The sequence below is a fragment of the Micrasema longulum genome, unplaced genomic scaffold, assembly GCF_059751315.1.
Source record: "Micrasema longulum isolate JH-2025_06_02 unplaced genomic scaffold, ASM5975131v1 h1tg001246l, whole genome shotgun sequence".
Classification (NCBI taxonomy): domain Eukaryota; kingdom Metazoa; phylum Arthropoda; class Insecta; order Trichoptera; family Brachycentridae; genus Micrasema; species Micrasema longulum.
The window spans coordinates 246,550-272,416 of NW_028278433.1; the positions used below are offsets into that span (position 1 = coordinate 246,550).

A 25,867-nucleotide genomic window follows, 5' to 3' on the forward strand; every position below is an offset into this window, starting at 1 on the left:
CGAAGATCCTTCCTTACTTGTGATTCCTGGAACCATGTAAGTATTGTATTGTATTCAAACTCAAGCTACCTCAACTCATTTTGGAGTTAGCATACAAATGTACGGTAACACGTGTTACTGAGTATCTATTAAGGACTGTATACCATAAATTCACCCGTCAGAACTACACCTGGTGTGAGGGTGAGCTTTACGGTGTTTTAAATTCAACCTGTATAGCCAAATATACGCTGAAATATTTTAATGCTACGAGACTTCGCAAATATATGGGCGACCAGCATAGAATTATTGACAGTAATTTTAAATGTACATTTTTTTCTAAATTTGTTGCAAGGGAATAGGGAGTGTCGGCATTTACTGAGCTTATTACCTGACATCATGTGAGGCTGAGATAGGCATTATCGATAAAATCAAGAAAGGAGCTCTGCGTTGGTTTGGACATGTAGAGCGAATGGACAGCGAAAGAACGGGAAAGAAAATATTTACAATGCGAATGTTGATGGATGCAGACATAAGGGAAGACCGAGAAAGACATGGGATGACCAAATCCAACAAATACTTGAAGACGGACATGTCAAAAGTAGGAATGCTTGGCGCACGTGCATATGAAGATGTGTGAATGTAGAGGAAGCGAGATCTGTATGCAAAGATAGTGACGTGGCATTCTATCCTCTCTGCCTACCCTTACGGGGAAACGGCGTGATTATTGTTGTTGTTATTATAACCTGTCATTGGCTGGTTTAAGTGTCCACTTTAAACAGCCAGTGTTTACTTTTACCATTCTGCCCACATTTGAACATCCACATATCCTCAGCTTTTTCATCTATTGACTTAAGTGAAGTAAAAGAGCTGAAACCTTTATTGATCTGGGTAAGATTAAAAAATGTTCCCCCCTCTGTTTCAACAAATTTAAATCTTAATACCTTCCTTGGAGGAAATCCAGCCTGTCTACAAACATTTGGATAAGTTGCTCCTGACTAAAAACCTTGGCAGTGTGTTTCTGTACATGTTGTCAATAAGTCTGACATGATAAAGGAGCAATAGTATGACAGCCCGCGCATCGGAACCTAAAACGCTAAAGTCGCCTAACATTATACGCACGTCATACATAACTAAATGAAACTAATTCGTATTAATTTCATGTCATTACGCATGTACAAAGTGACGTTACAAACTTAATTCAAATCTGCGCATGAGTTGGCAATTCCAGGAGTATGTATATTGTCTTCTCCCTCTAAAGCATAATTAACCGGTAGGAAGCTGTCTCACTCAAATCGCGGTTTTAGCAGATATCGTATTTTTCATACAAATGTATATATTGTTTAATTTTTATGTTATTTTTTTTATATACATACTGTATAATTTTTAGATTGAATTTTTTTATAAATCTTGGGTAAAAGGAAATTTATGTTTTAAAAAATAATCAAATATAATAAGCCAAATATGTTAGTATTATATTTTTTGTAAAAGGCGGATTTGCCGTTTATGTTAACAAAATAAATAAAAAGTCATTATTCTCTAGAGAAGCCTTGAAACTCTGTTGCTTAGAACAAAAACATTCTAAATTTTTGGTTTGGTTTTAGTTTCCTTTTTAGTTTAACAACAAAAGTGTAATAGACGGTTTCGGTTTGCGCTTGCAATTCTTATCCCAACTTCCAACGGCCCGTTGAATTGCTGTAAAATGTAGCTAACTTCATGGACAATAATCATATGATAGTGTTTCTCCGTATGGGCGACTCTATTAGGTTATTACTCAAAGTGCAAAACAAATTATACACGGTGACGATCGCGCGTGCGTAGACAAGATAAAAAAGTCGTCCGGTAAAGTCGATCTCGCTAGATCTTTTGGCGCTAGTATTAAATATAATTTTGTACTGGTATAATGTTGCAATGAATCCCTGTTTCTTTGTACTACATATTTTTACTGTGAATTATTAATTTATTTACACATGTTGCACACTGCACTTGAACACATATTTAGGAACCACCTCTGATTAGTTGACAAAATGGGGACCGCCAAAAACTGTTGTGATGAGCTGGTCTAGCATGGTGAGGCGTAGTGAAAGAGCGTTAAACAATTTTCTCTCTTTTATATAGGGTCCGTGTGTGAATCTAATTCAGTGGAATCTACCCCCATAGGAACTCTAAATCTAAACTATAAGTATGTTGGTGAAATAATCCCGGCAGATTATTTTCACTCGCGTCCGATGATTTAGCTTGCAAGCTTCACAAAAATCAAATGCTAAAATAATTCAAGAAATCTCGTTATTAGCTAATTTCGAACGCTTTAATTAAAAGTTTAGAAACGTTAAACAAATAATGATTTATGAATATTATACTCAAACATATAATGATACAAATGAGTGATTATTATTTCTTAGAACAGTAAATATAAGTTCCATAAGAATATCCATAAGTAATTTTATGAAAATGTGAACAGTTACAATAAATGGTAGTAATATCTTACCGTAGATTATGGTGAAAGATAATAGAAACCTTTAAGCGATACCTTATAATTTATACATTAACAATTATCTCATTTTAATAATTAAGGTCAAGCACTCTGATATTAATATAAATATGAATATATCCCCATAAGAAACAATTAATGCACAAAACATATATTTTATTTGTAACATATTGAGTAGCACAAAATAAAGAGTATTTTTTGATCGAAAAAGCTATTTTTATCGTCCGAGAATTGTAAAATTTAGGTCGCCAATCATAAACTTGGCATAAAGTTACGGCTAGGTATAGTGGTAAAATACGAATAAAATACCATCCTTATTAAAGTGGTAGAATAAGGATATTTTTCCCATCCTTATTTTACCTAAATGCCTAGGCGTAACTTAATGCCAGGTTTATAAGAAAGTCCAATAGTGTTATAATTTTAGCTACTAAAATAATAAAGGGGTTAAATCGAATAGAGTTTTTAATAAAAAAAGTCTACCAATGAGGTAAAAGACATAGTCTTGAATCTCAATGTACAATAAGTTACCTGAAGAAATAAAAGAGATAGAAAGCCTCATTTTTTCAGAATAATCTTATTGCGTTCTGATATTAAATGTTTGCAAAATGTTTCGAAATAACTGAATAAAACCAAAATAAGTAAATGATTTTTGTTTTCTTTTAATCAAAAAAGAGAATTATTGAATTCTTATTATTTACTCAAATATTTAATTTTTCAGACCGTTTCCTAAAAGTCTTACTTGTGCTAGAAAACTGGAAATCGAATTGTGGTAGAGTGGGATTTGAACCTTGGACCTTTAGCCCGTGAGTCCATAATACTACTACCACGGAACCACAAACTGGTTCATTTTATTTCCTAGCTTTATTTTTTTTTCTACTATTGTTATTTTTTTATTATTATTACTTAATTTATGGTGATATCATTAAACAATATTTACTTCTTAAGATTCAAATATTTTTTCATTAAAAAACTCCATAAAATTAAATTTTTATATGTATTTTAAATACATGCAATCAATACTTTAATTGAAAGAATTATTTTTACGTAATACGTCTGTCGTTTAATTTTACTATGTTTATTCCCTGAATTACATAAAATCATAAAAAGCATCCCCCGATTTCACTTGTAAATGCCATAAAAAAATGTTTAGTTTGCCACCTGTCTGACGATACTGGTCACGGTCATAAACAAAAATCTTAAGAGATTTAAATTACTATAAATAAACATATTTATTTATAAATTAATGAAACTAGTATGTACGCCTCGCTTTGTTTAAAAAAAAATTATATCGTCATTTTAAATTGTCTGTATTTTTGATGAGTTAAAATCAATAATACGTTTTGAATAACTATCTTAATACGAAAATGATAACAACAATTTTTCGTACATTTTAAAATTTATGTAGATATATTAAATTCTAAATATTTGGACTTGATAAATTTTGCACGTTTAATTATGTGGTTTTGTTTATTAAGTATGGTTGCCTTTAATATTCAGTTCATGTAGTCATTACAAGATTAGATAAATAAATCTACACCTTTGGCATGTGAATTATTTCCAGGAAAGTGTTTTTCAAGAGTAATATAGTAATATATAATGATCGTATGGTAATCTTGTTAGTCAATTTATTCATTGCCGAAATACACAAAGCAGATACATCCTCTGAAGATCCTTATCTCTGTGGTGGGTGCCACGTTGAGTGGGTGTCAATTATACTTAAATAGAGTTGTGACATTCATATAAATATCGGTCTTCATCACATTACTCGAAGAAAAAAAAACGAATGGCGATGTATACTTTGTTCAGAACAGCAATATATGTATGTTAGAAAGATTCTGAAAAATTCTATAAGTTTTTTTCATACAAGGGTATTATTGCTAGATTGATCGTAAACCAATATAACTCCTTTTTATGCAACATTGAAATTTTTAAAATCTTATTATAAATAGTAGGTAAGGTGCTTTAATAATAATATTTTTTCTTCACAAACCATCTGATGGAAAATAACCATAACTTCAATAAAGACACCGGATTAAAAGTAATTCATGTAGAAAATAAAATAATAAAATCAGACAACTTAGAAATTAAAAAAACGATTCATAATAAGAAAAAAATAAATAATAAATAAATAACAAAATAAACAATATTTCTTTTAGTCCTCTCCTGTCTAGCTTCAAAAATATTGATATTAAATTACCACCCTTGTAAGGAAAAAAAAACTTGGTTTATTGGCTCCACGTGTAGTGTTTAGTTAACATGATAAAAATAAAATAGGAAAAAATTCATTAGTTACGTAAACCCTGACGAAGAAGCTGATTTACTTTAAAACCGATGAGTGGAAAAAAAAGAAAAGTGTTTAAAAACAAAGTTCTTTTATATATTTTTTTTTCATGATTATTATAAAATTTATACTTGAAGCACAAACAATTTTTTTCTTTAAAATAAAATTTAGATTTTCGATTTAATTCGTCATCAGAGAATCATAATTTATTTCTAACACAAGTAGACCTTACAGCAAAAGATAAATAATTGAAAAGTTGTTGTATAAAAACAACTATATAAACAATGTCATGTCAACCGTGTTGGGAACCGAACACGAGACCTCTTGCGTGACATGCAAATCCGCTTACCATTTGACCACTAGGCAGAAAAAATAGTCAAACTCTAATAGTCAAATTTTTTGGCAATTTAAACCACTTTTTGTATGTTGACTAGATGAATAGTTTTTTCAAAATAATACGAATCAAATGAATCGGGTTGTAGTATTGTGGCTAATTTTGCTAATTCACGGATCAAAGGTCTGAGGTGACAAGGTTCATTTTCTAATAGTGAGTTATTTAAAATTCGTTGTAAATGGCCGCCAAAATTAAAATATTTGTGACAATCATAAGAACGCAAATATTAAAAAAAAAAAACAAAACAAAAATAAATATTTAGCTAATACAGAAAAAAAAAATATTTTTAAATCCAATACTCTGTTAAAAAGGTAATTTCTATTACCTTTTTATACGGGCATTAAATTATGTACACATATTTACAAACATTAAAAAAGTATCATTTAATGGTATCTAATAAACAAGTTGAATAAAATTATTTTAGACGCGCTATAAATTTAAATGTCTACACGCCGTAAATTTTAATCAAGCGCAAAAATGCATGAATCAAGATTTTCCCATCCCAAGGGACAAAACGGCCGTGCGCCAAATGACAATCAACCAAGATCATTCAAAATGTCCAAAATATTCAACGTATTTCGGTTGGTTCTCGCGCTTAGCATTCCAATACTTCATCCAATCAGAAGTTCAGCCAATGGGTGTAGGATGATGAAGAAAATTAATGCCATTTATTTTTCATTTCAATAGCATGCTAATGGAACTAGCATAACGTTTATAATGCTATTGCTAAATCGTATTCCAGAATTTTCGTGAATTCGCCCAAATTTGGAAGTTTTGTTCGCAATTTGTTGTTTTTGAATTTTATTTTAATATATAAACAAATCTCTTACTAATAATTGTTATACATTCACTCCGCTATTCGAAGACTATATATAAACTTTGCAATAATTCGACTTTATTGATATTTTTTGCTGTTTAATATAGAAAAATTAAGAAAGGCTTTTACACACCGAAAAAAATCTACCCAATCATTTAGCCTTTTTTTATTCATGTCCCATTTAATTTCTTGTTTTTTTTTTAAAAAATATTATTCCATTAAATTTTTTTGTAATTCTTTATAATTTTTAAAAATTTTGTATTTTATTGAGTGTAAATATAAATAATGTTCATTTTAAAGCAAATTTTAAAAAGGGCACCAAAAGTAAAACAAAATGGTGAAGGTCAAAAAGTCATTTGAAAAAAAAAAATTCTGCTCTACAATATCTTGAATTGGCTTTTACTTTATAAATATTATTAAATTTGATTGCAAACCTTCAAAATGGAATGTCAAGAAGGCAAAAGTAAGCATTTTCGACAACAAATTTTTTTCGCGTGCAGTCGAGGCAGTAAAAGAGAATACAAGTAAGGAGAACACATTGTTGATGAATTCGTTGTTAATTTTTTTAGTGTAAAAGCCTGCCTTATGTTAGATAAAATATAAATTTGGCAAATATTTTTTAACAGGCGAGTTCTTTAACGGAAAATGAAAACACGCTCAGAAGGTATTATTGAAGTATCGAGATTTACATTTTAAAAATTCATTTGTATTATTCAATTTATAATTTTTCAAAAATAACATTTCCTTACCATACCGAAGATAAACTTGTTTTTATACATAATATTACCATCATCATTATCAATTTCTTTGTCCGTATCTGATTTTGCAAAAAGCACTGCATTGATAGCGCGTTTCGAGAATTACTTGAAACATAAAAGCTAAATGATCAGTTATACTCTGCATTTTTTAACACTTTTATAAACATGTTAAACTTATCAAGGATCGAATCTGAGACTCTTGCGACGACTGAGACTTTTTTTTATTAAAATAAAGTTTTTTACAGTAATTGAAGTTTTCTCTCGCTTTATAAATATGTACTTTATAAATGGATTGATTGATAAGGAAATAGAGTGTCAAATTTTTTAATTGGAAAGATGTAGTGTCTATGCATAAATATAATAATGTAAGGGCACGAACATTATGATATAGGTTTTTTTTTTCTAGTTAGTCCTACGTCCTTAAAATAACATTAACTTGTACTAAAAGTTAGAGAATATGTTGTTATATAAAATATTGGAATTTTCTTTATTATCAATAATATTTATTGAACCTCAAATTGTGATCACTTGCGCCGAGATTATAATAAGAACCCAGGCCAAAGATTTCCCAATGAAAAGAAAAAAAACACAAACAAATATGTAGTTATCAAACGCAACAAGAGATCACGAGGTGGAATAATTTCTACTTGATTTACTCTTTTAGAATTATTTAGCAAAAAGCTCTTGCTATTTATAAAATAATTTTAATACGCTAATTATTTTTCCATTTCTACACTGTAGGATGACTAATGACTATTCCAACGCTTTACTTTTGCGACAATTTACAGACAGTTGGAACGTGATTGGCTTCTAAAAATTCCTGCTTTTCGGCGGATTTGATTTGGTATTCAGAGAGCGATTTCGATTCCTTTTTTATTTTCTTGTCTTGCGGGCTATTGTGTAAAATATGGACATTTATTGAGAGTTAATGTTTAAATTTTGATTGACGGTGCAAAACAAATAAACACATCTAGGCAACGTTATAAAATAAACTAAACAATTACGTTTGGAATCGATTAAATTACGTATTTTCTTATTTACTTTTTTATATTGTCTTTAATTCAATTTCTCGCTATATTTACTTTTTATGATTAGAACAATTACAAATTTGTTTTATCTAATGTAAGTAAATAATTGTATTTAACCATTTACCGACTTGTACCTGTCAGGAGCGTGTGGTGAGACTTTCGATAAGTAAAGCAGTCACTTGGCAATATGTACGTACTACCAATACAATAGTTTGAGTTCAGTGCTTTGAAATAAACCAAAAAGTAAGTTTATGTCATAATTTCAGCAAACCAGAATTATACTTCAAAAAATATTATTATGACACCAATGAGTCAGCCAACTTAAGTGATATTTTTTTATAAAACAGTCACAACATTTGAAAAAAAAAAAACTAGATTGGTTTGTTAGAAATGCTTCCACAAAACTTCTAAAGAACTTAACTTTCAAACGCGCAAACTTATGAATTCACTATTAAACCAACTCTTTTATAGAAATTGGCAGACTTAAGCAGTTCCCTTTTCCAGAATTAGACGGAGTGCAGTGAATTAACTTAAGTTCTCGCATTTCCCTCTCCTCCAATCCTCCACTCTAATTCCTCATCCCTTTACCTTCTTACGAGCTCTTTTTTGTTATTTTTCTCATGTCATATATAATATTTTATTTTTCTCTTTACTGTGTAACATGTTTTCTCATTTTATTTGTGAAAAAATTTAACTGGATGTATGTAATATTTTTTATATTTTGTATTTTTAAATAACTACTGTTGTTTTTCCTTAGTAAATAAAAATAAAATAAAACAGTTACGTAGGCAAGAGGTTGCGTGTTAGTTTGTCGCAATTGTTTAGAAGTTATTAATGATTAACAAAAAAACTAATTCCAAAATATTTGTTGTAGTCACTAAAAAGATAAGTTAACTTACAGCTGATTTAATTGTGATTGTTCAGAAATCAAATGTTTTGGGAAGCATTGGTTTCATTCAATCTATGAAGGGACCACGAATAGTACCCGTCTTTTCGTCAGGAAAAAAATACACTAACATGTCAATTCCGCAATAAACCTTTACCATAATAGTGGTTGCTCAAAAATATAAAACCAAAGTGATGAAAAGACACATACTGTTAGAACCCAGCACTAACGTGTCCTATGGTGAAGGTGTTTACTACAATGGTGACGGTGTATAGTGGGATATGCAAGTTTGGTATTATTAGTCAAATGACTGAGAGATGGGTACGTCTTAAAACAGATAGACATAAAAAAGAAGCTAATGGTTATAAACAACTATTTTCTTATTTTTAATACAATGATTTACTAAAGCTTTCACGCTGTGTATAATATTAATAAAACATTTAAGTTTGTAAGTGAAAATTCTTGATAGAAGTTCATTGTAATTTAATATATAAATAAAAAACGAGTAATACTTTAATCCACAAATTTGGAATATCCAGCGACCGGTTTCATCGCTTTCGCGACATCTTTGATACTGGTATCTTGATTAAGGAGTTCAATGTATTTTTACAAAACAGATGTAAGGATAGATAATTCAAAATCATTTGAAAGGAAATTAAATAAATTTATTTTTATCTTAAAGATCTTTATCGAATTTTTTTCGGGTTAACTAATGAGTTGATATAATGCTATTTTAATGAGTTGTAGTATTTTATTTCAACAGGTTTATTAATTATAATATATTATTAATAAACCTGTTGAACCTTTCATCGTTTTACTGATAAAACACTCTAATTGTCAACATTTGAGAAAACAAGTTATAAATGCAGTTGCATGTAATTATTCGAGCTTCATCAATTGATTAAATCATCTAAATCAACAATGCTTTTAGTTTGTACAAATATTTATAGACAGGCTAGATTTCCTCCTAAGAGTTATTTAGATCTAATTTTATTGCAACGTGGGAAAAAAAAAATTGAGAAGGGAATATGGAAGTCTGGAAAATACATTTATTTAAAAAGCCTTTTTTAAAATGTTTTATTTTGATTTGTTAGCAGCTTCGAGCCGACAAAATCTACCAAAGGAGCCAGCAAAATGAGACGGGATCTCATAAATGCAGAAATAGCTAATCTTCGGGATCTTTTACCACTTCCGCCCTCCACTAGACAACGGCTGTCTCAGCTACAGCTTATGGCTCTTATATGTGTGTACGTCAGAAAAGCAAACTATTTCCAGCAAGGTAAAATCATAATTACATTATTTATAATTTTTTCAGGCTTTAAGAATTTATGTGTAAAACAATTATAAACAGTATTATCATAAAAAATTCAACCCTCTTTTAATGCGATAAATTCGCATCGCGTTATATGAAAACCACGCTATAAGAAACTCGGAATAAACACAAATCAGACTATTCGTACCAAATTGCATCAAACCAACGTTAAGTGGATTTCAAAAATAAAGTTATTGAATATAAATCAGACAGATTTGTTTTACATTACATACCTAAAAATGAATTCTCATAGTGCAGATTTTGAGGGATAGTTTAATAAATACAATTGTATACAATCATAATGGCAAATAATGTTTGTAATTTCACGTATTTGAGTGTAGGTTTATGAAATGAAATTCACAACTCATATGGTAAAAATGTTTCCTAAAAAAAATTCTAGCATGTATTATTGGCTAAGTTAATTTTTTTCTAATATGATGAAAATCTATTATAATTTTTTTATGTTTTAAAGAGTTCCCTGATGTCTTTTAATGCATTTGTACTTTCCAATCGAATAACTTGCCGATGAATGGAAAAGATAAACATTTTAAATCATTTACGTTGTTGGAATGTTGTCTTATACCAAAAACTCGTTCTACGGAAATCGCGTTATGGAAGGGTTGACAGTACAATACCGCAGAATGTGTGTGGACCAAATACTGCTGTACAAAGCTATAAAAAAAATATTTACTGTACCTAGTTACAAGGTTTAATAGCAATATATGTCCCAGCCAGGAAGTGTTGAAACTACCACTAATTAAGATTATATAAATTTCACACTGCCCGCACTGAAATTAACACTTCAAATTCAACGAGTTGCTTGACATGTACTAAAAATACGTATATTATGTAATTCTCCCTTCCTTTTATTATCTCCTTTATAATCCCACCCTAATAGAGCAATATCACTTTTTTTACATTTATAAAGAAATAAAGGTCTATGAAATACAGTCCAGAAAAAAAAAGTTTATAAGTAGCATAAAAATATTTGTAATTTGTACTCTCGCAAAAACGGTCATTCCATTGGCTACGCCCCTAATACGTCACGATTTATGTTTTTTTGTTCCTGCCCATTCAAATTTATTAAGAACATTATTACGAATCTTGACATCACAATTGCCAAGGCCAAACATGTTGCGTTTTTCTAGCAGAGATGAGAAATCCGTTGATTATGTATGTTCCATTCGGGACGCAGATATTACTCCCTTTACTTTAAATAAAATCTATCTCTTTCTTTGAATTCATCGAATGCATTTATAGCAGTGAGTGTTTTTATAGCGAGGTAACGATTGCTTTCATTTTTATTTTTCCTGTTGTCTCATTTTATTTACTTTGTTACATTAAATTGTAATATTTTAATATTAATTATGAATAAATGGTTGAAAAATTGTCAAAACTATTTAAACCCGATTAGTTAGAAAGAAATCAAAGTGTCTTCGTTTGTATGTTTAGCCGAAACAAGATTCGATAGAATTAGAGTGAGCTAGTTTTATGGAACTAAAAAAACAAAAGAATGAAACGCGAAGGGGTCTTATCCTAGGGTAACATAAAAAAAGTTATTTATTTAAAAGAAGAACAGCTTAAAATGACTAAACTTGGTATTAAAAAAACTTTTGAAATATTTCGATTTTGTATCAATTTACTAATAGATTTTTGATAGGAAAAAATTGTTGCGTCATTCTAATAGTTTCGCTTTTAGTCAGAGGCTTTTATTTAAATTATTTATCATATTATTTTTAAAAAGTTATTTTTTACACGGTTAACCGCCTTTTATTGTACACAGAAATACAAAATTAAAAATACCTACTACATTAGTGTATACACGTGATGATAAAATTAAAATAAAATAAATAACATTCAAAAAAAGAAAGTTTTTTGGAAAAGAGAAATACTTGAATTCTTACTGTTTACTAAAATATTTAAATTTTCAGACCATTTTCTATAAGTCGTAAATAATTTGTGCTGGAAAAATGAAAATCAAGTTGTAGTAAAGTGGGAATTGATCCTGGGACCTTTGGTCTTTGAGTCCATAATACCACCACGGGACCATAACCCGGTTCAAATTGTATATTAACCAAATGCAAATGAAGAATAACAAATTTAAATGGAAAACGAAAATTATGATAAGATACAAAATTCACGTGTATATGAAGAGAGAACTAAATATAATTACTGTAAATTTAAAATAAAAAGTGAGATTCCAAATTTTTTTTTATTCGTCAATCACTAGTGTTAAAAATATCAACGAATTCTTCTTTAACGTCGCACCAGAGCGATCGATTGACGTGATTTTTTACATTGGGATAGCTGACAAGTATCATTCGTTGTTTTCACCCCGAAAAAATATCAGTTCTTTGATAGAATTCTTAGTGAAAAGAATAATTCATATTGAATTAGAACAATGGTGCAACGTTGCCATTGCCATCGGGATCATCGTATTTGCATAGTAACAGTTAAAGAACCGGCAATAGAGGCAGGTTATTTTGAATGCAGAAACAATATAATATAGTTCCATCAGAAAAAAAAAGACAAACGACAAAACGAATAAATTAACCCATTTTTCGCTAATACCACGCGAACGTAGCAGAGGGTAAGAGCTAGGATTTATATGAAGTTAACCCTAATATTGTTAGTGGTCAGATTTCTTTTGCACGATAAATAATCGAGATAAGCAGTAATTGATGCATCGATTCTGAGTTCAATGCAAAGTTAAAATACATTATGAAATACAACAGATATCCTCACTTGGTGTCAATTGAATTTTTAAATCTTAAAACTAGAACATTTTTTGTAATATTCAATTGACTATTAAAAACCTTTATAAATATTGTGAGTTCACTTTATTGATAAACACTAAAAAATCTTATAAGGTTTAATTAAATTCTGATTAAGGTGAATATTTTAACAAATGCTACGACCGTATCCTGATAAACACAATGTTATTATTGCAACACATGACGACATTTTAATATTTTATTTATATCCGGTCGGAAATCCAGCCCGGTATCTTACAACGGATACATTACTATGAAATCAACACAATCACGCCTTTTCTTCTTGTTCGTTGCTATTATAATTAAATTCATATTATAAGGTTTATAATTATAGTCCGTGTATGGTAGATTAGTTTAAATAAATAAGTGATATCATTGAATTCATAGGATCGAGAATGGCTGGAAAATATTAATATTCAAAACCATTAATATAATGTTTAGTGACAGATAATAGTAATTTATGGCACGTAAAACGTACAATGATATGTTTTCTATTGTCTTTGGTGCACGCTTTATTTTACCAGGTAATCACGACATTCTTATTTCTAGGTGTTTAAAACTCCAGTAGCAATAGAACTGTCATTTGTTACATAAAACATTTCAATTATATTTTTCGCTTTGTTTTTATCTTCTGTTATGCCTTTGTTGTATTTTTATTTTGTTTTTGTTGTTTTGTCTTATAGTTTTGAAGTGTCACGACTTTTCACACCATTATCACCATCATGCGCCTACTCCCAATATTGGATTTTCCAAAGTAAGTTTTAACAACGCTCGATCAATAATAATACCTAAAAAAACAGGTTATTAATTGAAATAATCAATAACATTAGTTTATATCGTTCAGGCAAAAGCCACTAACCCAAAAAATGACATTTTGAAAAATGACAATTTGAAAGTTTGCAGACCGAAGAAAAAATTTTTTTTTATGTTTTGGATGTTTTATATACACACAATGTTTTTTTCATAACTTTTCAATAAATTACATTGATATATTTTCATACATATATGTTGAAGGTCTTTTACGTGGCAAGGTTACTAAAATTTGGTTTAGTGATTTTGCATGTTTATAATCTGAACAGTGCAAACTTAAAACATTAGTGAAAGGGAACAAATATTTTAAATAATAACAGTAATATTGTGGTAAAAATACGTTTCACATAAAAAAATATTTTTCGACGTGTTTTATTATAAAAATTAATAGTCACAAAAAAAATTCTGCATTGAGGAAGAAAATGGTCCCTTTCCGCACCTAATGGTGCATAGAGCACTGCGTTAGCACACCAATCGCAGCGTATCGTTTTTGTTACATGAAGGTAAGATGATCAGTCACACGCTTTAGGTACCAGTCTAGGATCTATGAAGTACTTTCAGTGTAAAAACAGTCTTTTAAATAAATGTTTCATATCAACTATGCCGGGAATCGAACCCGAAGCCCCTTGCATGGTAGGCAAACGTGCTGATCATTACAATTATTTTATAAATATACTATATAAAATATTTTTTCCCTCCTCACTAGTGAAACCTGTTCTAAGGAGAACAGCTAGTTTTAAACTAACCTAAATATTTTTAACTGTTGAACTTATGTTCACATTATTAACATAGCAGGTAACATTCAAGTAATTTAGAGTATTCTTGACATGTTTGGCAAATTTTATTTGTCAATTATTTTAATATTTAATTAATATTTTACTTTATGGTTTTACAAACTTACATGTTTACCATATAAATTTACTCAGTTGACTCGTAAATAATAATACTAATGACATTTATAAAAAATATAACTCTGCCATCAGTAAATAACAATTTGAAAATTATCGAGTACTATAACGATAGCGCCACATTAAAAATTAAAATCCATTACAACAGAGATGGAGAATATTTAAGAGAAAGAAATATGAACGTTTTGGCATTTACAGCGTTTGTAGTATGTCCAAATGTTTGAAGACAAGGCTGAATTTTACTCCGAGGGAGTAATCGAGATTAGAATATATTGCAACACAGAGGAAAAACATTTTTGAGAAAGAAATATGGAAATTTTTGTGAAGAAAAAAAATTGAAATCTTTATTGATGCGGGTAAGATTCATTTGTCCAAATTTTTGGCCGATAGAGCTGGTATTGAACACTAATCTTTACACCGTATAAATAAACGTCTAGCTAAAAAATCCCGCGTGCTATCCATCAACCAAATTAAACAATGAGTATTTAAATAACATCTAATTGACATTCCATTTCAAAGGCTCGTAACACAATAAAATAACATGCTTAACGTAAAAGCAAATACAATATCTTGTAGAGCAGTGAATATGCTAACGCCCAATACATGTCGAACTAGGAGGTTTGTCGCTTGGTTCGTTTTTGTACCAATTTGTTATATCAACACTATTATGAGTTGGTTTAAATGTTTGTTTACAAGCCTAGATTTAACTCCCCAGAGAGTAATTGAAATTATAATTTATGTCAACATCATGGAAGTGTAGCCATGTGGCAATGACAAGCCATAAGCTCCTGTAAATGCCTAAATCTCTTCTCTCTTCTCAAAAATGTTTGTCCTCTCGATTTTAATAGTGAAAAACTGAAAAAAAAAACAGATTCAAAATTATCTGTAACAATATTTTATATCAATATTTTTTGATTCCGTGCGAATTTTAACATAAGATTGTTATCATTTTAATTTCTGCTTATGATTCAGCAATGACTACATTTTTTTATTTTTCTCAGGCATTAAATGGATTTCTGATGATGATGACTCAAAACGGAAAACTTCTTTACATATCAGACAATGCTGCCGAGTACCTAGGTCATTCAATGGTTAGTACAATTTTATTTCCATTTTTATATAATATAATATGTCATTATTATTATATCCAGTAACACAAGGTTTTTTAACCACTTTTAAGGAAGTATGACGCAGAACAACAATGTACCTTCCCTGATTTTACTTCCAAATAAATCAAAGTGGAAATATAACAACATAGAAGATGCTTTCTGTGTCCAGACGGGTGAAGAAAACAAATCATCATCATTCCCTTTCCGCACCTAATGGTGCATAGGGCACTGCATTGGTGCACCAATCGCAACGTATCTTGATAATTTTTGTTTCATGAAGGTAAGGCGATCAGTCTTACAAATACGTGTGTGAAATAGAATCAGAACCCAGGACGAGTATTTCCAACTCAATGGCTACATCATGTAAAAATCCAGAAAAATAAAATTAAAGGAGATAAGTTAGCCTCGTGGTGAATGATTGGCGTCTCTGCTTATCATTCTTCAGGTCCTGGGTTCGATTCCTTTTGCTGTTGTTGTGTTGAAAATTTTGATTTTGAATACTGTTTGAACTGTAATATTTCATTTTCTCTGGACTAGCATCTAAAGCGTTAGGCTGATCACCTAATTTTTTTTAAACAAAAAATTGAAATACGCAGCGTTTGGTTTACCAATGAAGTGCTCCGTCCAAGTGCTCCATCCCACAGTACTGGGTGCAGGAACGGGAATGATGATGACTTTTTTAGAAAATATATAAGTCAAGGCATTTTCAGGGCTTATGACCTGCTACTAATTTTTCTTAAAAACTATTTTTAAGGGAATAAGGCTGAGAACAATAATGTAAATTCTCTGATTTTTTTTACGATGAATAAAAAGTGGCACAAATTTGAAGATACCTAGTTTAGGCATTTGCAAAACTTTTAACTCGTTACTAAATAGTTTGTGTAAACGTCAAACAGCGCGCCATTCTGCCATTGTTTTCATATACAATTAAATAGAAAGTCTTCAAAATGTCTGTCAAAATTTGGACATACTTAAAGTATCTATTGTTGTTAAGCCAATAAAAGCTTGCCCACCACATACTGCACACCGCTTCTGAGGACATAGATCTCCTTGGCGGTGCCCACATACACGGAAAATTTCTCTTTCCCTCACGAAAGCTGCCCTAGGCAGTTCTCTGTAATATGGAAGCCTTGGCATCTTTGTACTGAAAGAAGGTAATTCAAAAGTACATACTTTGTTCTTTATTGCATTGAAGAAACAAGGGAAGCAATTTCTACACGGTTTAGCCAATGACAAAAGCCCTGTACACGCCTCGACTTTCGGAAGATTTTCCATTTTTGTTGTAATTTAAATCATTATCATTATCACTTCACTGTCCGTATTCAGTGGTGCATAGGGCACTGAATAAGTACTCAAATACAGCACATATTAATAATTTTCGTTACATTAAAGGTAAGGTCATCAGGTTTGCGCTTTAGGTGCCAGTCCAGGATTAATAAAATTTTTATGCCAATCAATATATCTAATTAGTTTTTTTGTCCCCAGGAAGATTTGCTGATTCACGGTGATAGCGTTTACGATATAATTGACAAGCAAGATCACCAAGGAGTGCAGGCGGAACTGTGTCGTCCTACCCACCCCCCTCCCCCGCCGGGTTCACCCCCGGAAACCACCCCCTCCCCCAGAGACACAAGGATGTTCTTATGCCGAATCAACGTCGCTAGAAATGCAAGAAGACAGATGCGGTTTGGGGACCAAAAGGTAGGAAATAAGGTTTTAATTTATTGTTTATAGTTCACAAACAATGAACAATAGGTACATGACAATACATAAAACTTTAAAAAAAACATGTACACAATACGAGAATATCAGAACAATATCATAAACAAAATTCATAAACGAGACAAGGACAGTCGAAACTAATAAACCAGGGACTGAAATTATACAATTAACTACCAGACAAAACTAAGCAAAAGACAAAAAATATTATCATTAACAATAGAATATGAATTTAAATAAGAAAAAATATTTGGTTGAATTAATATAATTCGTAAGGGTTTATAAATAAAAAATTTAATCAAAAAAAAAAAAAAGCTTTGGTGTAATAATCACAAATTGTTAAATTTAGACATTTTTCATAAATTATATAAGAACACGAGATGTACAAAGAAGTATAAACAAAACATTTTTTCTTTTTAAGAAACAAGCTTTTTTCAATTTTACTGATTAATCTATTTGTACCATTCCTGGGCTGGTATTCTGAAGGCGTTTACAGCGCGCTATAATGCGTATTTAGTATGTAAAAACGCGCTAAACCGCGCTAAACCGCGCTATAATTTCGTTTGGAATACCAGCCCTGAACATCATACAATACACAAGACTAACAACAAAGGGAACGGTCAAAAATATCATAATAAGAGAACTCACATAAAAACAACATGGAATAACGTACAAACATCGAAAATTCGAAAATACTGCAGATTGCAAATTTTTCACGTTTCTTAATTGCTTTAATTACCAAATTACTCGAGCCGGCGTCAAGTTCTAACTTGTTAATATTCAAACTGACAATCGCAGGCTTCACGACATTACTGTGTGAGCAAAAAATATAGCTATGCTAAATATAAGCCATGATAAACAAGTTGTAAATAACTCACTGTTAAAAATTTTAAATCAAGTAGGGATTCGAACCTCGGTCCTCTGATTTCTGAGTCCGCGACACTATTCACGGGACTACAACCCAAATCATGTTTTTTTTAAAAAGATTTTACTTTGCAAAAGTTAACAGTGAAAGTTCTCCTTCCACATACAAGAAAAACCCGTTTTAAAGACCACGGGTCTTCCTATCGGCTTCACTCATACAAAAAACCTTTTTTTTAAATCTATAAACGGGCTACTCTTTTAAAAGCTTTAATTTTTTTATTTCGAATATCGCGATTTTATTTTAATTTAATTCTACTACTTTCACTGTGAGTTTGGCAAGTTATATGGATGACTTTTGGCGGATATCACAAAAGTCAACAAAAAAAAATATTATAGAAATGTGGATGTTTAACCATAGGCAGAATAGTGCATGTTTCACTATGTATATTATGGCCACAATAACCAGCCAATGACAAGTAATAAGCTTTGTACAATGCCAATACTTCCATATTCACTTTTCAAATCTGTTTTCCCTCTCTTTTGCGATAAAATTTAATCGTAATAAATTTCGACTGACAGATTGACGATAGCGTCTTAAAATGTTCAACAACAACATTTTATTATTGTTTTTACGAATAAAATTGCGATCATTATCGAAATATTGGTTTCCGGGATCAAGAGGTTAGCGTTTGTACCTTGAGGTATTCTTCTACAACGTAAATTTATCATTACAATTTTTAATTTTGTTATCTAGTAAATAGATACTGGTTATGTCTTAATTAATAAAATACAAAAAAAGTAATTGAGAACGGGTTGTTGTGTCATAGTGTCGCAGACTTAGGAATTAGAGGTTCATGATTTGAACTCGCTCTATCACTATTTTCTAGATTCTTCATCTTCAATGGCTCTACAGCCCATGTCAAGCCTTGGCCTTCATTAACTTCCCCTCCAACTCCTTCTGTCATCTGTTGCAACCCTCTAGTTACAGACTTTCAGCAGTTGGGATGCATACTTTTTTATGTCGTCTTCCCATCGCATCGCAGCCTTGGTCAACCGACCTTTCTTGTTCCTCCCGAGTGCCCATCTAAGACCCTTTTTGATAACCGTGATGATGGCATTTTCTGTACATGTCCGGTCCATCTCAGCTAACTGATGTATAGATAGCCTGGGACCTTTAAAAATATTTTACTTCTCTTCTCTCAAAGATGGCCTGCATCTCAGTAGACTTTGATGTTAGAAACCACACTTCTGATGATAGTTTTGTACAGGGTGATTTTTGTATTTCCATGGACACCTGTAGACTTGCCGCCTATTTTGTAACATCGAATCATTTATTAATAATTTCTCATAAAATCATCGTCATGATCATCATGACCTTTTCGCAATTGATGATGTATAGGGCACTGCATTAGTACACCAATCGCTGCGTATCTTGATAATTTTTGTTACATGAAGGTAAGATGATTAGTCTTACGCTTCAGGTACCAGTCCAGGGACCATGAAATATTCAAGTGGAAAAACACCCTTTTAATAAATATTTTATACCAAACATGTCTGGAATCGAACCCAAGACCTCTCGCATGATAGGTAAATGCACTGACTATTACACCACAAGGCTGACAATTTATTATAATAGAGATGGAAAACATTATTGTAAAATTTTAGGGCAGAAAATATGTTCGAAGGCAGGATTACATTATTCACGCGTGTTGTGGAGTGGTGTGTTGGAGAACCATCCCGTAATTTTGCCCGTAAAGGTATTTTACGGGCAAAATTACGTTGCTCTAGTCTGTCGTGTCAAGGTGTCTCGCAAATTATTATATGTAAAGTGTTCTAGCTACACATCACCAGGAAGGGAGGTTTAAAAAAATCGTATGACTTTATTTAGGTGCCTACATACCTTCAAAAGCCAGCGTTGTGGTCATGAGTAGTTAAAAAAAGCCCATTTCCATATAAAAATTGGAATACACTTTTAATAACCATCGTGCAATACTGGTTATTAAATAAAATTACCCATAATGAAATTTAAAATGATTCGTGCGTACTATTTGAAAAGTTTAATTAAATTATTAATAACAGATGTATGTTCAAGACCTTTTCATTCGGTAGTATTAATTCCAACTGTAGAATAGGCAATGGGCAACCGATGAATAGATTAATTTTCCATTACATATTCCCCTACTTTAGCTATCTGAAAACAGCCATAGCATATAATTTACGAGGAATCGCAAGTTTCAATGCCTTGTACAGTGCAAAACAATAACACAGATGAAAACCAATATGATATATTATGCATTGAACGTCAGTGATACAAGTTTATAATCACCCGAGGCCAGAGAATTGTATGTGTGCACTTCTACGCCAAAGTGTGCATATAATTGAATTGCAATAGAAAATGTGATGGGTACCTTCCATACAATGGGAACGTTGCTAGATCTGGCTATTACAAAAATATTGATGGGTGTGATGGTTCATGATATATTGCCTATGACCCGGTAAGATTTATGTTGTTCACAGACTTGTAATAAATATGAATATGGTAATAACTTCGGATAAATGCTGAGAGCTGAAAAATATCCCTTTAAAGGCTTGTTCATCAAGAGACCAAGGTAAAAAGCGGGTCAGCCAAAACAACTCTTTAAAATGAAAACCTAACAATAAGGTATTTTCATAAAACGGGAATACCGTGGAAAATAAATTGAAAATTTTGAGCGGATTTAAACAATTCTCATAATATAACTATATATATACGAGTATAAAACCCACTTATCATTTATAATTTTCGGGTTTGAAAACGAGCACATTCAAAACAGCTCGCAGTTGGCAACATGTCATTTTGATATCACACGTCATGCCCACCGAGTGCGTTTCTAACAAACTTTCAGTTCAAGTTTGGTGCAATAACTTAATACGTGCCGTTTGTTTCATAGGGTGCGAAACATTTTGTCAGGTAATTAAAAATATGTGCACTTTAAACAATTGTATTGCAAAACATAAAATTAAGAGCAGTAACACAAACCCGCTATTAGTTAATAAGACATTATATATAGAGATGACACTCCATACAAATCCGAGCTAAAAAGACATCTCCAAAAGAAAAGGAACGACCAGCGGAGGGAGCAAGTGTCATTACGTCATATCACGTCGACTTTGGAAAGCAAAACACGTAGTACAGTAAAAAGCACGGACTTTTTACATTGGTCTACTGTAAGATCTATTTAATCTGTCGCATACGCGTCTCTTTTGTTTTTCGTTTCACTATGCGCCCAACTAACTGAGCCGAAAAGAGACGGGAGATAACTCACGAATTAGTAACATATTAATAAGACGTTTTTTGACATTAAAATAGCCATTTTAAACAACTGTTGATAAAGATAAGAAAATTACTTACTGGTGAAAGGTTATACCATCACTTTTCCAGATCAATTTGTGCAGTAAATAGCGCAAATATAGGCATTTAAGTAATTGAGAGGAGACAAAAGTTTAAAAATGGCCGGAACTGCACGCAACAGACTCTATCAAACATATGCCAATTGGACGCAGGTTAAGGGACCATATTCGAACGCTCATTTCTACTCTAGTTATTTACCAAAATACTATTAGCTAACGTAAACCAAAGCGCCGTGTCGCAGTTGGCTAGACGGCCAACTGTGAAAGTGGCGTCACGGGTTCACGTCACGATTCGCGCCAGATGCAAAAAAGATTTTTTTTCAATTGGTCTAGGTGATATGGTGTATTTTTCATAACCTCCTTCTATATTCTCTCTTTTGTTCCTGCTGCCAATCTTTTTAATAAATGGTTTAAAAAAAACATTTATTTCTTAATACAAAAGCACAACTTAAAGTTCACTTACTTGTGCCATCTAGTTTTAAATGCTTTGTGAAATATTGTGGCATAATGACAATAACCTAATAATTATTTAATGAATGAAAATTGTCAAATTATAGTTTATTTCTTGCTCTACTGAGAAAAAGCCAATGCACTAAAGAAAGTAATATTTTCTTCGATACATTCAACCAAACAAAAAAATGTTGCAATTATTTTTATACTACCCGTCGATTCGACCAAGTAGGTACACATAAAAATAGCTGTGACACTATTTATAAAGTAATATTGAATATTTAAAAGTTTATTTTGGTAACCATTGAAATGTACAATGTTGAAATTATGTTCAATATTTGTAAACAATTAGGTACTGGATAATTATTCAAATCAAATTCTTTTTTTGAAACAAGTAATAGACCTTTAATTTAACTAGCAGTATACCTGTAACAGTAGATTTTTAATGCCGCGTTATTATTATTTGAGAAAAAAAATGTAATCAATTTTGTTTAATATTTGCAAGTTCCTTTTTCCTTTATTTATTAATTTTATTTTATTATAAATCATATATAATACATAGCTTCACCATCATCTGATGGTGTTTGAAATATCGCTATCCCAAAGTTGAATATTAATTAAAAGTTTGTTATTTTAAATTATCTACATTTTTGATCAGGCAAATAGTCTCATTTATATAAACATACATTAAACCAATTTTGTAAAACGGACATTGACTTTTTTCACGTCTCAGAGAAAGTTTTTCGTCTTTTCGATTCTCTTACTTATTTTTTTTTTTTATGAAAAAAATGAAATATTTGCGTTTTTATTATTTACCCAAATATTTAGATTTTGGGGCCATTCTCAACGAGTTGTAAATAACTGACTATTAGAAAATGGAAATCAAGTTGAGGTAGAGTGGGGTTCGAACCTTGGACCCCTGATCCGTGAGTCCGCAACACTAGCAATGGAAACACAACCCGATGATACATTTGAGCATATTATTCCCTGGATATTATGTATGCCTTTGTGTTATTTATATGTACCTAATTGTATCTTTTCATTTTTAATTATTTCTATATGTATGAATTAATATATTCCACTGTGTAATGTACAAATACATGAATAAATAAAATTGAAAAATATTGAAAAAATGACTAAAAATTATAAAAAGCAATAAAATTCCTAGATATCTCAGGTAAAAACCAAAAATTAATTTTGCACCTACATTAACTACATTTGCTAAGACTACAAAATATTGTAACGACAAAGAGATAAAAATGTTGATTTTTTTTGTTAATAAAAATTATAACAAATAACTTCATTAAAAATAAAGAGAAAACCAGTCTCAGTAACCGTTTTCAAGGATAATGACATAAACTGTTGGTAAAAAACGTAATTATCTAATGCATTATGATATATTATTGATTTGTATGTGATATCATAAAGTTCGAAGTAGTGTTGAATCATTTTACTAATACAGCTTAGTAATTAAAAAAAAACTTGATTATGATTTCATTGGGTTATCGATAGAAACACTCGTTCATTAACTGGTAACAGAATGAGTCAATAAATTTTTATTCGGTCTGTGCTTTAGTACGCTGCGATGCGACCATGTTTATAAATGCGAGCTTGATTAAATATAAAAACACATTAAAATGTATTTTTTTATCTATGCCTAATGATGCATAGGGCACTGCATTAGTGTAACAACCGCAGCGATTTTTTTTAAAAGAAAAAAGAAATATTTGCTTTTTTATAATTTACCCAAATATTTAATTTTTAGGGCCATTTTCAATGAGTTGTAAATAACTCTCTGATAGAAAATGAAAATAAAGTTGGAGTAGAGTGCGATTCAAACCACGGACCATTGGTCCGTGAGTCTGAGACACTAGCCACAGGACCACAACCCGATTTTTAATCTTATCTTATCTTTTTAATCGTATCTTGATTATTTTTGTTACATTTAGGTAAGATGATCAGTCTTAAATTTCAGGTGGCAGACCAATACTACGAAGATTCTAGCGCAATTTTTAAAATAAAAATTGTACGTCAACCAAGTCGGGAATCAAACTCGAGACCTCTCGTATTGTTGGCAGACTCGCTAACCATTAGATCACATGGCGGACTATTTTGTTATTAATAATAATCTATTTGCATTTTACGGTGTTATATCTAATATTTCTAATGATTACTGTTATAAATCAGATAAACCTGAATATCAAATTCGATCAAACCCTATGTTACAACACGAGTAGTGAAATCCTACTTAAAATCAAGATAAAAATTACAAGTTCGTAAATCGAGAAAAAAAACATTTTTCTGTATTATACCGGTAGTCAGGTGACAGAAAAGACCACCTGTCATTTAAGAAAAATTTATTAAGTGATCTGCGATTCGTTGCTTTTTTAATTGATTTTTTGCTAGTGTTTAGTAATTTAGTTTCTTCAATGTTCTGTAATTCTTCAGAAAAAGTTCTTATCGACTTTAAAATATGTTTCTTTATTTTGAATTCAAAGATCGGTAAAATAGAGAAGTATGTAATATTAGAAAGTAAATGCATGGCGTTAAATAATAACATCAAATATGTATGAACTACAAAAACAGTAAAGAAGAGAAATAAATTAACCGAAAAATAAGTTAAGGAAATCGTTTATTTACTTATTTAACCTTTAGCACTTACGTCGTTGTTCTACAATCGCGACGACATGATATATATTTAATTTACTATGATGTATTAGTAAAGAAATTGAAGTACCGCTGCATTGCCCTATGCACCACTGGGTTTAAATGGGGAAATTGTAATAATGAACTATAAAGCTGTCATTATGTCGAGTGGATTTTTAAGATGTGATACTCGATTTTTCTTTTTCCTTTAAGATTTCTTGTTTTTGTATCTTCTTTGATATTTCTATATTATTTTGGTTTTGTATTTTGTTGGTTCCAAATTAGCTACCTAAGAGTCTTTATTCAATATAATATACATATTATTACAATATCAATACATTATAAAGAAAACAAAGTATTAAGATATATTTTGTCCCGATAAACTATTCAATAATAGTTTGTCATCGGGTGCTCAGACATTAGTTTTAATTAAAAATCAAATAAGAAGAGTACAGACATAATACTGTATACGTATAAAATAATAAACATAAAAAATAGTTTAAAGATTTTGTTTTTAGAGTAAGAAAATATGGTAAAATAATACAATTAAAATTAAAGAATACTTATTTACTGAAATATATTTTAAATATAAGAAAAAAAAATGTTATCAAAACAAGATAAAAAATAAATTAAACAAAGTAAAGTAAATCGAGAATTCAAATTCATATCTACAGAAAAAAAATTAATAAAAAAATTAAAAGTACATAAAAAAAAAAAATTAAAATTAAGATCTAAAAAATGTAAATGAAATAAGAAAGTAATAAAAGAAAAGAAAAGAAAAGGTTTACCCAAGAAAATAACAAAAATGTATTCAGTGAGAGATAAAAAAATAAGTAATAATAATAATAAATTAAAAAATCATAAAATGTATCACATAAATAATAAATCAATAACGGAACGTTTTATCTACTAACCGTAATAGAAACATAATTTTATTTTTACCATGACATGTTTTCATGTCAAAGGGCAAAAAATTAAATACTTTTGGAACAATATAATCCAACGTAGCTTATTTGTTTTATTGTAAAAATTAAATGTTCATGTTTACTTACGAATAAAATTAATTAAAAAGAATTCGATTGATAAACTTGCCTCTAGCCGGAACAGTAAGTTCAGTAAGAATGATATCACAAGGGAGTGTGGGAAATGTTTATAGAGAGGTCCGTTAACTTCAAGTTTAGCCTTAGTCATTCCATGTATGCACTTTTTTACATTTTATTTTTAATAATATTTTTAATATTCAATTTGACCTGA

General features: G+C 30.5%; 1 protein-coding gene across 2 annotated transcripts in view; it reads left to right on the plus strand.

Moving 5' to 3' along the window:
- LOC148276294 (uncharacterized) overlaps positions 1-25,867 on the plus strand; it is a 56,250-nt gene that overhangs the window by 8,555 nt on the left and 21,828 nt on the right. The window contains exons 2-5 of one of the 2 annotated variants that reach the window (XM_088234471.1): positions 9,729-9,910; positions 13,401-13,471; positions 15,437-15,526; positions 17,030-17,245. In XM_088234471.1, the coding sequence (XP_088090597.1) occupies positions 9,729-9,910; positions 13,401-13,471; positions 15,437-15,526; positions 17,030-17,245 (559 nt within the window). Of the gene's footprint in view, positions 1-9,725; positions 9,911-13,400; positions 13,472-15,436; positions 15,527-17,029; positions 17,246-25,867 lie in introns of both variants that reach the window. The other variant, XM_088234470.1, reaches the window with a different exon arrangement.